General features: G+C 33.0%; 1 protein-coding gene across 1 annotated transcript; it reads left to right on the forward strand.

The window, feature by feature from the left end:
* Positions 1-3,426: 3,426 nt before the first annotated feature.
* Positions 3,427-5,391, forward strand: LOC120197487 (monoglyceride lipase-like). Its single transcript, XM_039198997.1, has 7 exons — positions 3,427-3,779; positions 3,886-3,924; positions 4,127-4,197; positions 4,306-4,370; positions 4,552-4,659; positions 4,826-4,918; positions 5,198-5,391. The coding sequence occupies exons 1-7, from the start codon at positions 3,427-3,429 to the stop codon at positions 5,330-5,332; spliced, it is 864 nt and encodes a 287-aa protein (XP_039054928.1). The 3' UTR covers positions 5,333-5,391.
* Positions 5,392-16,847: the final 11,456 nt, after the last annotated feature.

The following is a 16,847-nucleotide window of genomic DNA, read 5'->3' on the forward strand; positions in this document are numbered from 1 at the left end:
TTCTTGCGACGTATATTATTGATTATACGGTGTATGTATGCTAAACGAATATTGAATAATATATATACAAAAGTTAATAGGGTGACTCTTACTAGAGCCCCGAATGATTAGAGTGATTCACATGATAACACCTAATCATATTTATTATGGGTGACTCATATAGGAGTCCTGAAGCATTAGAGTGACTCGTACGGGAGCATCTGATCACATTTATTCTGGTTGACTTGCACGGGAGTCTTGAAGGATTAAAGAAACTTGTACAAGAGTACCTAATCATATTTACTCTTAGTGATTCATACGGGAGCCCTGAAAGATTAAAATGACTCACACGAAACACCTTATCACATTTAATTTCGATGACTCGTACGATAATACAAAGTGGATAGGATAACTCGCACGAGAGCACCTGTCAATTGTTATTTATCGAGTGAATCGTACGAAAGCACTCAGCTTGTAATGAACTCAAGCTTTTATGATAATAATATTAGAGTTGAGCCTTTAGATTAGTTAAAAAACTATAAATGCTACAGTTATGGCCTTTGTGTGCATATATGTGAGTTGCCTATTTATTATTTATGAAATTTTTGAAATATGACAGAGTAGTTGTGTACTCATTGGATTTATTAGCTGACTCTTTGAATAATTATTGTTTTATGTTGCGGGATTTATGAATCACGATAGGATAACGATATCGTCAAAGTTATCTCAATGAAAGTATCTGAGTACAACAAAGATGACTTAAAAGACATGTAGAGGTTATGGTTTGTCATTTATAATTAGAGTCGTATCATAAATATGTTTTATATAAGTTCATGTTTTCCTTGTTTATTATAGATTGTTTTAAATTTTTGAGTAAATCATGGTTTTTTTCAAAGTCAAAAAAGTCTTGAATCACTTTGGTGACCAAATGTGACACTCGTGAACTTGACGTTGAGTAAGGTCGGGTTTAGGATGTTACATAAGTGGCTTCAATGGTAAAAGAGAAGGTTATGCTCTCTAGAGGTTCTAGGTTCGAACAACTACATTTGTAGGGTGTGTGAGCATTGTCAATAGGTAAAAAAAATTCTAAATAGATGCTAAATTGTAGTCACTCTAAACTATTCAAAAAACATAGGTTTAAAAATTATTTCATACAAAGCCTAAGTTTTCACTGTGGATTATTGAAATAATCAGAAGTCTAAAAGGGACAGAGCAAGACCTATAATAGAATTATGTTATATTTTGACCCAAATTATAATTAATAATTAAGTTAAATTTTATTGTAATTATAGTGGTTAAAGATTCATTGGTAATTTGACTTTATTTAATAAATATTTATTTTAAGCAAGATTTCTTATACAATAAGAATTCTTGGTAAGTATTTGACTCTATAAATAAAGATATTGTCTTAACATTTAGGGTTAATGTGAGAGAGAATTATTTTGAAGAGATATAATCCTTTTTGGGATCTCTATAACTTTTTGGAGTTTATATTGTAGAGATAGATTTATATGGATATATGAAGAGTATTTTGGGAGATATCGGGTTTTGATATTTATATCAGGTTTTAGAATATATGTGAAATCATGTATTTGTACTCTTCGTGTTTTATATGTTTATAGTGGATTATTGTTCATCTCGTCCGTGAAGCAGGTGCGCGAGACACTTCTACGGCTAACTATGTGCTGAAGCCTTAACACTCGCAAGGGGTGGGTTGGCAGGTGTGATGTCCTTACCCGGATACACCACAGCAAGTGCGCAAGGCACTTTGACGGCTAAATTGGGAGCGAGGCCTAACACTCGCGAGGGGTGGGTTAGTCGAACGTGATATCCGTAGTTGCTAGTATCTGATTGCTTTGTGAGAACAGATACTAGTCAGTATTGCATATAGATAGTACACAATCGAGTTAGAGTCACATTTAGATAATGCAAAGCAGTTGCAGTCAATATGAGTAAAGATCCAATAGAGGGCGTACTCGTGGCGAGGCCTTTGTCTGAGGAATAAGGGAAGCGTAAGACCCTTGTTTCAGCGACAAAATAGTTGAGCATTAAGTAGGTAGCACTTGATCAAGATCATGTATGTGCCTACTGCTTAGTACCCTATCTTTAGCACACTTATGTTTATAAAACTCTTAATGTTGATGTAGATTAGCGATTATACTGATGTACTTTGTAAGCTCAACCTTCGGATGTTTTCCGTTGGTAGGTCAGTAACTTGGGCAGTTCGTGAAGCATTGTCGCTGCAGGACTTCCAGTATCTCCTTCAGAGTACTGTATTATAGCTTTAGTAGCTTCGGTATAATTGTTTTATTAAAGATAGAGATGTATTATTTTGGTTTTAAATTGTGTATCATGGGGCTCTAGTTAATAATTGTTTTATATGTTGTATGATACCATTGAGTATGTTTTAAAAGAAAACAAACAAATTTTGAAAATCAGGGGTTGCTTCGGTAGCTTAATGTAACACTTTAGGCCCATTCGAGTTTAGGGTGTTACAATTTCCACTCTCAAATACCTAACAAACATTGTGTTCATAAGTAGTTTAAAGCTCATTTCGGCTCCTCTATAGGATTCATGGCGTTATTTAATTTTATATGATTATATACTAATAATATCTAAGGATAGATCGATGGAGGAATAGGTGGTGACAATTGTTCTTCTGATTTTTTTTATTGATTTGGGATAAGTATAAGGTAATATATGTTTAAAGATAACTCTCAATCAATCGACATTAAACACGCTCATACCTCTTCCATTTCTGGTGTTCGAACCCGGAAGCTCAAGGAATACCAACAATTCTTTTAACACCAAGGTCGCTTGGTTCGTGCTTCTTATGAAAATTTTAAATTATCATAATATATATATATATATATATATATATATATATTCTTTGTATTTTCTATTAATAATATATTTATATTCCTTTACAATTTTATAAGTGTATTCTCTAGTATAAAATCATGTGTATGTCCCTAACATATCAATAGATAGAGAATCGAATGTGATCAAAATAGGAGTAAAATGAAAGTCTGATGAGTAAATTAAAAATATTAAATTTTAGTAAATAAATTAGGAGTGAGAAGAGAATTGCTTGATGGATTGAATTTGTAATTTAATTTAAAAGTTAAATTCAAATAACGGTTGCTAACCGGTTTTTCCTTTAATCATTTCGCGCCTCGACCTGTACGAAGCGGAGCTGTCAACATGGGGAATATAGCGTAAGCTTCACTCTACTTTCCCGTTTGGCGTCGACTCTCCATTTTTATCACACCAGATATTCAAATTAAGGAAACTGAAGCTCACGCTACAAATGCTTCCCTCGTCAGCACCGTCCATTTGTAAAAATACCCGATTTTCTTCTTCGATTTCATTTTAGTTTTTTGTTTGTTTGTTTTTATAAATTATTTTTTTTTTTTGGCTGTCGCTGCCATGGCAACGGCGGGGGAGATGGATCAATTGACGTCGGGAGCAAGCAACCGGTTAATCCCGACCCTGAGAACCCTACGAATCCCTCTTATTTTCATTCGATCAATGATCTTGTGTCTTCTCGTGCTCCTCTTCCCTCGGCGCCGGCACTCTCAAAGGGGGGTCACGGCTGCTAAAATCACTCAGCGGAGGTCGGTATCGAGGTGGGAAAAGGAGGACACCTTGAGAAGGAGAGCCTTGACGGAGGCTTTAGACATGGGGTTTGTAACAGGGGACGGAAAGATTCAGTGCCGGTGGAGCACGTCTCTATTCTTTGGTGTTCGAGGAAATGCCTTGTTTTGCCGGTCTTGGTTTCCGCTTACCGGTGAATTGAGGTATGCTATACTTCATTTCTTTGTTATAAAATTGAGGGAAAGAATGAATTAATCGGATACATTTCTGTTAGATTGTCTCCTAAGTGCTGCTTGTTTGTGATTTTAGGGGCATTTTGATAATCATACACGGGTTGAATGGGCACAGGTAACCTTAGTTTGTTGATTGAATTGTGTGAACTTTTCAGTTTCCATAAATGAATCTCATTTTCCATGCTCAGGATGGACCGAAGGGGCGGTCGGGCAGTCACACTTCAAATTATCATATATATTAGATATTTTATTTACATATTTTATTAATGATATGTTTTCGCCCTAACATAAAATCATGCTTTCTTCCCTGTCCACAGTGGAAGATATGCTCAATTTGCAAAGCAACTAAACTCTAGCAACTTTGGTGTACATGAAATGGACTGGACAGGTACATAATTTGACACAAATGCTCTAGTAGATCTTTCGTTCTCTAGATAGTTCAAGGGCCAAACGTTGTAATCCCCTGTAGATAATGACATAAACTCTCTGGCTGTAGGTCACAGTGGCAGTGATGGATTGCATGGATATGTTCCTTCACTCGATCATGTAGTTGCAGACACTGTAAGTTCTTGAATTGTTCTGTATCTATAATGTGCCTTGAGATTAACTCATACTCGTTTGTTTTATAATATTCGATCAGATTATCTTCTTGCTCTTTCGTATATCATTTGAGTGTTACCGACTTTCATGGCTACTGCTTGGCTATATAGTACTAAAACTTTAACTTGTTCTGTTTCTTAAGGGGGATTTTTTGTGGAAAATCAAATCAGAGAATCCCGGTGTACCGTTGTTCCTTTTTGATCACTCTACTGGTGGAGCGGTGGCTGGAAAATCAAATCAGAGAATCCCGGTGTACCGTTGTTCCTTATTGGTCACTCTACTGGTGGAGTGGTGGCTTTGAAGGTACGACATATGTTGAAGGCGTAGCGTTAAGGGTTTAGAGATCGGGGTTCATGTTATAATTAGTACCTGAATTATCAGTTGAACTTTTGGTTTAATAAGGCTTAAATGTGCAGGCAGCTTCATATCCTTGTGTTCAAGAAATGCTGGAGGGAATTGTTCTTACATATCCAGCATTACATGTCAAGCCAGCACATCCAATTTTTACTGTAAGTTTCCCCTAGTTCTTGTTTCGTAGTCGCACTAAGTCAGTTTGTATTGATCTCTGAGGTTTATTTCTTGAAGAAAAGGATTAAAAAGTTGGCAGTTCCTTAGAAACCAAACAATAACCAGTCATATGACCCTATGAAATTCTTTAATGCTCCGTTCGGGAATTCGGATTTCTAGCTGTTCGAATCTGTATTTTAATACCGATCGAAATGGTTTTCGGATATGGTATACTATACCGGTTCCCCCATTTAAATTTTCGGCATGGTACCTTTGTGGAGGCCCTTGCTCCTCTTGTTTCTCTGATTGCTCCAAAGTTGCAGTTCAAAGGTACGACAAGAGGGGCATCCCAGTTTCAAGGGATCCTGCAGCAATGTCGGCCAAGTACTCCGATCCATTGGTCTACACCGATCTGATAAGGGTCCGAACCAGGCACGAGATATTTGCGAATATCATCACACTTGATGCGGATTTTCAAGTCTGTGACTATCCTATTCTTCGTTCTGCATGGAACGGCGGACAAAGTAACCGATCCTCTCGCCTCCCGGGATTTGTACAACAAAGCAGCCTCCGAGTTCAAAGACATTAAGCATTACGAGGGCTTCTTGCACGACCTGCTCTTCGAGCCGGAGCTAGAAGAGATCGTACAAGATATAATAGACTGGATGAAGAAGAGATTAGATGCAAGTGTTGCTGGTTTAAAGTGAGATTTGTAACCATGGGAAATTATTTTATTTAGTAATTTGTTTGTTTTTTCATGGTGATCTTGTTGATTTGATCATTTCATTTTTATATACCGGTCGAATTTTGTGAGATTTTCAATAGATCGATTTCGTTAATGATGGAATTAATTCCTTTCAACGCATCTAAAAGCTCACTCCCAGTGAATATTCACTCTCAATCACATCTGATCAATAAATTAAATAAATATTTATGTTATGATATAAGCTAAAACCAAGTAACTTCAATAGTTGACTTGTTTTTCTTTTTGTTTTGTAGTCGTAGATTCAAACACCACAAATGTAAGGATATGAACGTTTATTAGCAAATGATCGAGAGTCTTTGAATAAATATTACAATCTATCTCATATTTATTAAAAAAAAGTTACGATATAATGTTGTAATTGATCATAAATTAGAAAAATATAAATATATTTTAAAATTACAAACAGATTAAAAATAAAAATTAACTCAATAAAAGTACTATGAGAGGATAGTGACAGGCACGATAACCCTAAAAAATCTAATTATATCTTAAATATACGATCACTGAATTCTAAACAATAAACATGTACTATACCACCAAGAGTTTCGATCTCTCACCCCCAGTAGAATCAGTGGTGGACTACGAATTTGGGCCTATAAACCCGATAATCTTTGAATCCATCACATATATTTATTTTTCTCATAATTTTCATTTTTCATCAAGTTACACTGCTAGCTTTTTTAAACCGAATCAAATAGAATTCAAATCACAGTCTTTAATAATTTAATTTCTAGTTAACTTTGAAAAAAAGATTTTATCACATATAATTTCTTATTTATAAGATAATAATATTTTTCGAATTTAAATATTTTAAAACTAATATTATGGTATAATTATTAATTTGATGAGAAGCTTATATTTTAGTAAATAAAAATATAAATTATCCGGATAAATAAATAAAACTTCGAAAAGAGTGTCAATAGAGAATAAAATTCTATGGAGCACCTTATAAAATTCTCCCAAAAACCTGCGCGACGTCTTGTTCTATTATAAGACCATGCCATTCAGGTAACATCAACGAATCTTCTTCTTTTTAATGATTTTTATGTATTTCTTATATTTTTATTTCATGTCTTTTACGTTATTTTTAGATTGTTATATATTTTCTTAATTTTTAAGATCAATATCAATACTTTTTAAAAAGAAAAAAGGGTCTCATTAAAAACCCATTTTAAGTCTATAAGAGGAAAAGAGTGCTCTAGGAACTTGTATTACCATAAACATAATCGTTGGATACAATAGACGATATAAACTCAGGACAAACTAAGTCAAAATACACAACATTGTCGTACCTAAAAGCCCATGTAGCTAGAGTATGGGCTACAGAATTACAAGATCTAGGAATATAGCAAACCTTGAAGTGGATCCTAGCCTCTAGTGTCTTACGAGCATCCAAAAGGTGGTAACCCAACGTGGATAGATCCTCCTCTTGTCGAGATAGCTTGTTAACAACGAGCGTTAAGTTCGGTTAAAAAATGACATGGGTTCAATTATACTCGCTAGCCAACGAAAGAATAGCATTGAAAGCGTGAATCTCTATTAGGCCAGCTTCAACACAACCTAGCAATGTCGCAGCCATTCCTCCAAGTACATGGCCGAAAGAGTCATGAAAAATAACACCAACAACTGTCATCCTCCCAATGGGTTCATAAGCACCATCCAGGTTAATTTTAACATAACCAATAAGGAAAGGTTTCTATTTCGTATGAACTAACAGTGACGACGTTCTAGGAGCAAAATGCACAGTCCTCACTCTTCCCAACGCTTGATTTCTGATCGATAAAAATTCTTATTACAAGGACCTGACATTGATAGCCAGTATCCATGGGGTTGCCACTTGTTTTCATGCACTTTGGAATTCCTTCCGTTCTAAAGATTCCAAAGGAGAACAAGAGCAAGCTAGGTCATCAATCTTCATGGAAGAGATTGCCAAATTGAGCCAATCTAATCGAGGTACAAATTGACTAGACAAAAATGAACCTTGTACTATGGCGCGAACAAACGTTTCCAGAGCATATGCTCGATCTCTCAAGACGCGAACGACCGTCTCTTCTTCCATTTCATACATTAGATAGATACCATCACTTATTCTAGCCTCACACAAACGTTAACCAACTAGTAAACCACCATAAGTCACTCGCCAAGCAATGATCTTAATCTTAAGAATTTATACATATAAATAATTAAATTTATTAATTTACTTATAACTAAAACTAAATTGATTAAATATATAAATATTCCTATGTAAATATATTATTGTATTATTATAGAAAAAGGCCATCTCATCATTTTTATTAACGAGTTAATGGAGAGTACTTAAAAATTAATCCATCATTAATTCAAAAAAATAATAATAAGAAAAACATAATCGATCAAAAATATAAGTGATGAAATTGAAAGTTTTGTAGTTTGATGTTCAAAATAGAAGTATGTTAATAGTTGGATGACTTAATTGTTAGAGTATGCCCAAAGACAAATCATATGATAATTGTAATAATACATTTGTTTACCGATTTTATTGAATAAAGGCATTGTCACTATTATTTTCAGTTATATGATTGTGTTTAAAATAAATTGAAATATAATAAAGTCCATATAATAACATTATTATTATTAAAAGATCCATAGTCAAGTATTATTATGGGCATGGACAATAATAATACGCTTAAGACTAACATGTTATTGATTGATGACAACGAGTTGTCATTGATATAGAGATGTTAGAATTGATACATTATTATATTGTTAGAGAACAATGTATTAGATTGACCCACCATGAGTATATGTCTTGGATTATTATGTAACGATCATAAAATTGCTCATGGTGATGACTATATGTATGATCCTCAGACTTGAGATCAATGTTATCCCAACATATATTGTTGTATGTTTTGATATAGTTAAGCATGCTCTGTAACTGGTTGCACTATAAAGAATATTATTGAATATATATCGATATATGTAGTGGGTGCGTATGATGAAGATATGATTTGTCCTTCCTATATAATAGGAAATATATCACAGGTCACTTGATTGAGTGAGACTAGAAATGCATAACCATGCTCGAATAAGTTGATGTGAGATATCACAAATTATTCATTAATTATAGTCTACTCTAGATATCAAGAAACAATATATGGGCTATACAAGTGTGACTATTCCAAGACTTGTGTCTATTCTAGATATAAAGCACAAAAGGATGTAATACATAAAAGAGTTAATTACAAAGATGATATTTCGAATCATAATTTCTTGTAACTTAGGTGACAATGATATCTTGCTAGATGTCACTCATTGTATGTAATATTAAAATTGTTCTAATAATTACTACTAACGTTGCAAGAACCTACACCGTCACACTTTAGGAGTGAAATGAGCAAAGATGTACAATTTGTTGTATGTTATTAAAATATATCTGGAGTTAATATATGTATATTTGATGTACATATGATTTTAATTATTCCGAATATAATAAGTAAACACTAAAAGAATGTAATTTTGATTACAACTCTTTTAATCGATATTTTATTCGGAATAATTAAATAAGAGTTTAAATAAACGTTAAAGATTATAATTCATATTATAAGTCTTTAATGGATATTTAATTTGAATTAATTAAATAAGATTTTTTATTAATTCGAAATAACTTAAAATCTCTAGAAGGTTAGGGTAATTGATATATTTAAAGTGAGGTAAGGTCTAGCAGCCACTTCTCTCTTCAGCCATTTTTCTCAAAACTATTTTTGGGAAAAGTAAATTTTGCTCACAATCGGGTGAACTAAGTAGAGGTCGAGACATGTTTCCGTGAAGGCTTACGATTCAAACAGTTCGTGATCACCATTAGTCACTGCTGTCTTTGTTGTTTTTCAAGGAACCCATTGTAAGTATTTGCATCATTTCCTCCCCATTTCGGTTTTCCGTACTTGGATCGCTGGTGAGACCGTCAAGTTGTGTTTCCGATGCGCCATGGGGTGCGTCGATGGTCCCAACATTAATAATATGATTTACCCTAAAAATTACTAATATTTTTTATTAACAATATCATTTATCCTACAAATCATTAATATTTCTTTTTTTTAAAGAAAGGCATGCCTCATTAAAAACCCTTCTGCCAACCTAAAGGTTGGGTTCGTATAAGGGGAAAAGAGTGCCCAAAATCCATTAATCAACCAACAAACAATCATGTCTTACATCAGACTCAATGAATGTCGGCATATCAGACTCAATGAATGTCGGCATATCAGACTAAAAAATAGGACACATTACAATCAATGGCTCTTTTAGCTAACTTATGAGCAACCTTATTCGCTTCCAGACTAACATATGACACAATGCAACTATTAAACATAGTACATTTCTCTCGAATAGCTGCCATGTGAACACTAATAATAGATTCATCACCAGATATATCATTGTAAAGATTAACAATTGTAGTAGAATCCAACTCAATAATAATGTCTCGCTATTCCTCCTCAATTGCACAATTGACAGTTGCGGCTAGGCTATGCAACTTGGACAAAACTGGTACATAGATACCTCCGAAAGTAGTAGTTAGTTTGCCCTGAACCGAACCACCTGCATCGTGAGCAATAACACCTACCGCTGCCATTTTAATCGTTAGGTTATAAGCACCATCGACATTTAACTTAACAACCTGTCCAACTGGTGACCTCCATCGGTTGATCTCGATAACACTATCCCTTTTAGGGAGTTGATTTCGTTGAGCACTAAGGAAATCATGTGGCGTTGGCCACAATCACCAAAGTTGATTGTAGCATTCCTTCATGCACCAATAAATTATGACCATTCTAGACATTCCAAAGAAGTACCAAAAAACCTGCAAAAGAATCAACTCCAACGTAGCACATGCAGATTCTAGCCATAATAGTATAAAAGTATAAATTGAAGTAAATAATGCACCTGATATATCTACAGCTCGGATAATGTCCCTCACATGTGGACAATCCCGAAATGCATGAATCATTATCTCAACTGCAACCTTACATAACGGAAAAATACCATCACCTAACCCGGTTACCAGTACTTTGCTTCCAACTGGTAAGACTTCGTTTGCAAGTCTCCATACGAAAATACGTACCTTCAATAGGACACGTAGCTTCATAATCGTCTTCTAGAATGAGGATAGTGAACCTGCATTGTGATATGGTTTATGGAGCCACCAATATGCACAGCGAACCGAATAAACACCCGAATCATGATTCCCCCAGATAATGTTATCATACACACATGGCGCTATCAGAGTTTGTAGTACGATATCCATATATAATCCTGATAGGATATTGCGTACCCTGGAGTGGTCCCATCACAGCTGGTCTCGTTGCATGAGATCACCACAACAAACATTCCTTAAATGTGAAAAGTTATAAGTACATGTAAGGTTCACCCGTTTTGTACCTCCCCACGGATCCGAGAACAATTTAGCTTTGCTATTACAGCCCACTCTTCAAAATAATGCTGGTGATAATTCCTGTAAAGTCTTATATATTTAAGGGGGCCATTTATTTCAAGGAATATGAGTTTATATTTATGAATAAGATTCTTGAAATGTAACATTACATAATAAATTATTGAGAATGTTACATTGTATTATTTAGTTTATTTGGTAGAAACTTAAAATTATATTGTTTGATTGTGTTGGAATTTGGAAGCTCAATTGATCAACTGAAAAAGTACCAAGAGGGGGTGAATTGGCCAAATAAAAATTTTGGGAATATGAAGATAAAGCATATGAAATTTGCACAACGATTTATAGTGGTTAGACTTTTCAACTAGATCTACATGTACTACCTTAGCTCCACACTAAGGATTTTCTAACAAATTCATTAATTTGTTCTTTATTTTTCTAGGCTCAAGAGTAACCTTTTACAACTCCCTAGTTTTCAATGACTAAACTAGAACCACAACCCTTTTTACAAAAGAATAGATAAATGTAAACAAGAAAACCTCTGAAAGGTAGGAGTTTACAATTTAAGCTCACAAAACATTTATGTATAAGAAAAAAGGAAAAATAAGAATGAAATAACTTTTCTCTTGTTGTGGATTGCATGGATAGGTGTTGTAACCTTTTTCAAGTGTCCTCAACTTGTTTTTATATGTTGGAATGTGTTTATGGACGTTTCTAGCCATTGGAGATATTTTGGAACCGTTAGGGATTAATTTTATGCAAAATAAAATTGTCCAAACTAAGGAGTATCGGTACTCAGTCTACGATTATCGATAATGCATTAATAAAAACTAGCCATTATATGACCATTGGACAGGGAGTATCGTACTACTATACAAAGTAGTATCGATAGTCCTTAGAGTATTAATACCAATTTTGGCTATTAGAATCTGCACACATTTAAAACCAAACGACAATATCGGTACTGCCAAGAGAGTATCAATACTTTCCTTACTTTTGGTATCGATACTACAAGAACAATATCGATATTGTTCATGTGACATCAATATTGTAAGCACAATATCGGTAATGTTTGTCCTGAAAATCATTTTGAATTCAAACTCAAATTTTACGGACTTTGAATTATTTTTAAAACTTTGAATAAATTCAATTTAGTCCAAAACTATTTTGCCCTTAAATTTGTTATATCAAAATAGGTTTAACAATTTCCCCCTTTTTGATATAAAAAACCTTTGAAAAATGGTTTTTGACAAAATTTCCCCTTAATAAAACATTTAATGAAAAAGAGAAATATTTTAGAAAATATTAAAGTTCCCTCTTTTTCAGTCTTGAAATTGAATTTTTCAAACCCATACTTCTTCCCCTTTTTGTTATATAAAAAATAATTCAAACTTTAAGGTTAAAAAATAACAATGGAGAGTAAGTAGTTTTAACTTAAAATTCATTTGAAAAATCAAAAACTCCCCATCAACAAAAGTATTCCAAAAAATTGAATTTGAAAAAATTTGACACTTAAAAACTATTGAATTTCAACAAAGATGAACAAACATGTTAGTAACACATGAAATTCAATAAATCCAAGTCTAAACTACTTTATGCAACATTAACACGAGATATTGAAGTTCATATGCATAAAGTTATCCAAAAAATATTATGCATTTGAGAAAATTGATATTAATTGTTAGATAGATATCATTTGTAGCAAAACACATTCATAATCATTTAAGTTTAAGGTCAAAAATCAAAGTTTGTAAAAACAAAGCATTAAAAAATATTTGACCAAAAATCATTATGATGAACTAAGACTTATGGAAAATCATTAAAAGCTTTAAAATTGTTCATCATAATATATTTTAACATACATGAGATGAAAATCAACACATAATTATTTAAGTTCAAGGCTCAATCATGCATAAAACAAATAGGCAACCAATTATGCAAAATTAACATCATTAAGTTTAGAGGTTACCCATTCTTTTCCAAGTGTGGCTAGAGCATTTGAATTTCTTCGCTTTCATCACCATTGCTTCCACACACCTGTAAGAGACATTTATTTGGATTTTGGTATCCAAATTGCTTTGGATCCTTGAACATTAGTTTCAATGCCCCTTGTTCCTTTAGTAACCCATACTTGTTTAATTTTAAAACATTTTTCTTCCTTCAAAAGACAAGTATGTTCCATGTGACCATGAAAATGACAATGTGAGCATTTTGCCATTTTTGAACATGATGAATTGTTTTGAGAAATTAATTATTTTTCTTTTGTTAAGCTATCAAGCTTCACTTTCAAATCAAAATTTTCTTTTTCTAAATCATTGATTTTGATTTTTGAAAGCTCAAAATCATTTTTCAAAAATTTTCATTTTGTTTTTCAAAATCAAATTTTTCTTTCAAAATCAAATCATTTTCAATTTTGAATTTTGAAATTAATTTCTTATATTTGGAATTCATGGTTTCAAATTCCAAATACAACTCATCATAGGCATCTTGTAACTCTTTAAATGAATAAGAATTTGAATCACAAGAGTTAGAAGTTACCATTGAATCTTCTTGAATGGCCATGAGGCATATATTGGCTACTTCATCATCGAACTTGCCTTCATCACTCCAAATAACCACAAATGCCATCTTTTTGCTTGATCCCTTTCTCTTATGAGATGACATTCATACTTGGCATGTCCTGTCTTTTGGCATTCAAAACACATCAGGGGACCTTTCTTCTTACTAGATTCATGCTTCACTTCTTTTCCTTTGGAAATCATGAATTTTATGAATCATTTGAAGAACTTGGCCATTTCTTCATATTCCTCACTTGAGTCTTGATTGCTCTCATTGATGGATCAAAAGGCGATTGTCACCTCCCTCTTTTTCTTGTTTTTCTCTTATTCTTCATTTTTCTTCCTTTGGAGCTTTACTTCAGGAGTGAGTAATGAGCCAATGGGCTCATCGAGAGTGCATAGCTCCAAGTCCTTGGCTTCTTAAATGGCATTAGCTTTGCCTTCTCAATATGTAGACAATGAGGTAAAAATCTTTATTTCCATCTTTTCATTGGGATAGACCTTCCCAAAGTTCTTCAAGTCATTGATGATCATAGTAAACGGATTTGAAATTGTCTTGATGTCTTCACCAGGCTTCATCTTGAAGTTTTCATAGTTGAGGGTGAGAATATCAATCTTGGACGTCTTCACTTGTCTTGTTCCTTCGTGGGTCACCTCCAATTTGTCCCAAATCTCATTTGTATTAGACTATAAAGATATTATACTATACTCATCTAGGCCAAGAGCACAAAAGAGAATGTGTATGGCTTAGCACTGAGTTGGGCAAGCTTTATATCTTCGCTTGTCCACTCCTTTTGATTTCTTGGAGGCACGAGAGAACCATCGATAATGGCATCCCAAATCACAAGGTTGATGGATTGGATGAAAAATATCATCCTATTCTTATAATAAGAATAATTTGCTCCATTGAAGTAGGGTGACCTATGGATGGAGTGAGAATCCTCTAGGTAGTATTGGACGGAAGTAGAAACCATCTTTTCAGTTGCTTCGAAAAATTGATGTAAAGCTTCAAGGTTCTTCAAAAGGTTGTTAGATCGTCAATTTGTGACCCGCTTTGATACCAATTATTGGGAATTTGGAAGCTCAATTGATCAACTGAAAAAGTGCCAAAAGGGAGTGAATTGGCCAAATAAAAATTTTGGGAGTATGGAGATAAATGATAGGAAATTTGCACAACGATTTATGGTGGTTCGAATTTTCAACTAAGTCTACATCCACAACCTTAGCTCCACACTAAGGATTTTCTAACAAATTCACTAATTTGTTCTTTATTTTTCTAGGCTCAAGAGTAACCTTTTACAACTTCCTAGTTTTCAATGGCTAAACTAGAACCACAACCCCTTTTACAAAATGATAGAGAAATGTAAACAAGAAAATCTCTAAAAGGTATGAGTTTACAATTTAAGCTTACAAAAATACTTATGTAAAAGAGAAAAGGAAAAATAAGAATGAAAAAACTTTTCTCTTAGTGTGGATTGCTTGGATATGTGTTGTAACCTTCTTCAAGTGTTCTCAACTTGCTTTTATATGTTGGAATGTGTTTGTGGATGTTTCTAGCCGTTGAGGATGTTTTGGAGCCATTGGGGATTGATTTTTTGCAAAATAAAACTATCCAGACCAAAGAGTATCGGTACAAGGCTATGAGTATCGATACTGCTCTAATAAAAATTAGTCGTTATATGAAAGTTGGACAGAGAGTATCGATATTGGGGTTTACGATATCGATACTACTATACAAAGTAGTATAGTCCTTAGAGTATCGATAACAATTTTGGCTATTGGAATCTGAACACATTTAAAACCAAAGGGTAGTATCGGCACTGTCAAGAGAGTATTAATACTTTCCTTACTTTGGGTATAGATACTACAAGAACAATATCGATATTGTTCATGTGGTATCGATATTGTTAGGACAATATTGGTAATGTTTGTCCTAAAAATCATTGTGTTCAAATTCAAGTTTTATGGACTTATAATTATTTTTGAAAACTTTGAATAAATTCAATTTAGTCCAAAAACATTTTGCCCTTAAATTTGTTATATCAAAATATGTTCAACATATTGAATAATAAAATATTATGATATAAATTTATTGAATTGTTTATTTAATATGTTTTTTAATATATTTTCTTTTTAATGTGTACAACTTTTAATATTAAATTGAAAGACAAAAAGGCAAAAAATGTCACTAACGTTTATTGAATAATTACTTTTATTTATATTTTCTTAGAGTACTTTAACCCTCAACGTTTAATTTCAAGGCAAGATGTCATGTGATTAGATGGAAACAATTATTTGACTAATTGTCAATGTTCGTCGCTGACTTGACAATTTTTATATGTCAAAAGTGATGACTTGAAACATTTTTTAACACATTCTTTGTATGCTCTTGTATTATGTAGTTTCTTTTTTTTCTCATATTAAATTTAACGTCACTTATCGAAATCCAAATGATGTTTATTTGATTATATCGTTGATTTATTCTTATTTTGGATCCTTAGACTATATATTGATAAATGCTCATAATCATTGAAGATATGTCGGGATTGAGCTATAATAATATCAGTTTGTCAATGAGTCATCATTGTCATATGAATTTGTATGTTATTACTATGCACAATATCAAAATTAGTCCTCAATATTTATCAAAATAGTTATTTTGGCCTCTATTCTTTTTTGGAGTAATTTAGTCCCCAACATTTCATTTTGAGACAAAAAGGTCCTTCCATAACTATTGGTTAACAAACAGTCAATGCTCCAAAATTGAGATTTTTACCCGAAAATGAAATGTTAGGGGCCTAAAATGCTTCAGAATAAAAAAATAATGGTCAAAATGACTATTCAGTTAGACGCTAGGAATCGTTTTACCTTAAAATGAGATACTGGGCTAAAATACTTTAAAAAAGAATAGAGACAAAAGAGTTAATGATTACCAAAATGTCAAAATGAGACATTACCATTTTAAACAATTATCAATTAGTTTAGTATGATGAAACACCAAATTCTTTATATAATGTTAATGATTCGAATCTTAATATTATACATGAAGAAAATTGAGTTTGGAAAGTTATTCTATAAAGAGCTTTTGAATTTTAGACTAATTAATCGAATATTAATGGTAATATAAAAAGAAAAGATAAAAACATAATATCAAAATATGCAATTAATAGTTGATAAAATAA

The sequence above is a fragment of the Hibiscus syriacus genome, unplaced genomic scaffold (assembly GCF_006381635.1).
Source record: "Hibiscus syriacus cultivar Baekdansim isolate YM2019G1 unplaced genomic scaffold, ASM638163v2 tig00117048_pilon, whole genome shotgun sequence".
NCBI classification, from domain to species: Eukaryota; Viridiplantae; Streptophyta; class Magnoliopsida; order Malvales; family Malvaceae; genus Hibiscus; species Hibiscus syriacus.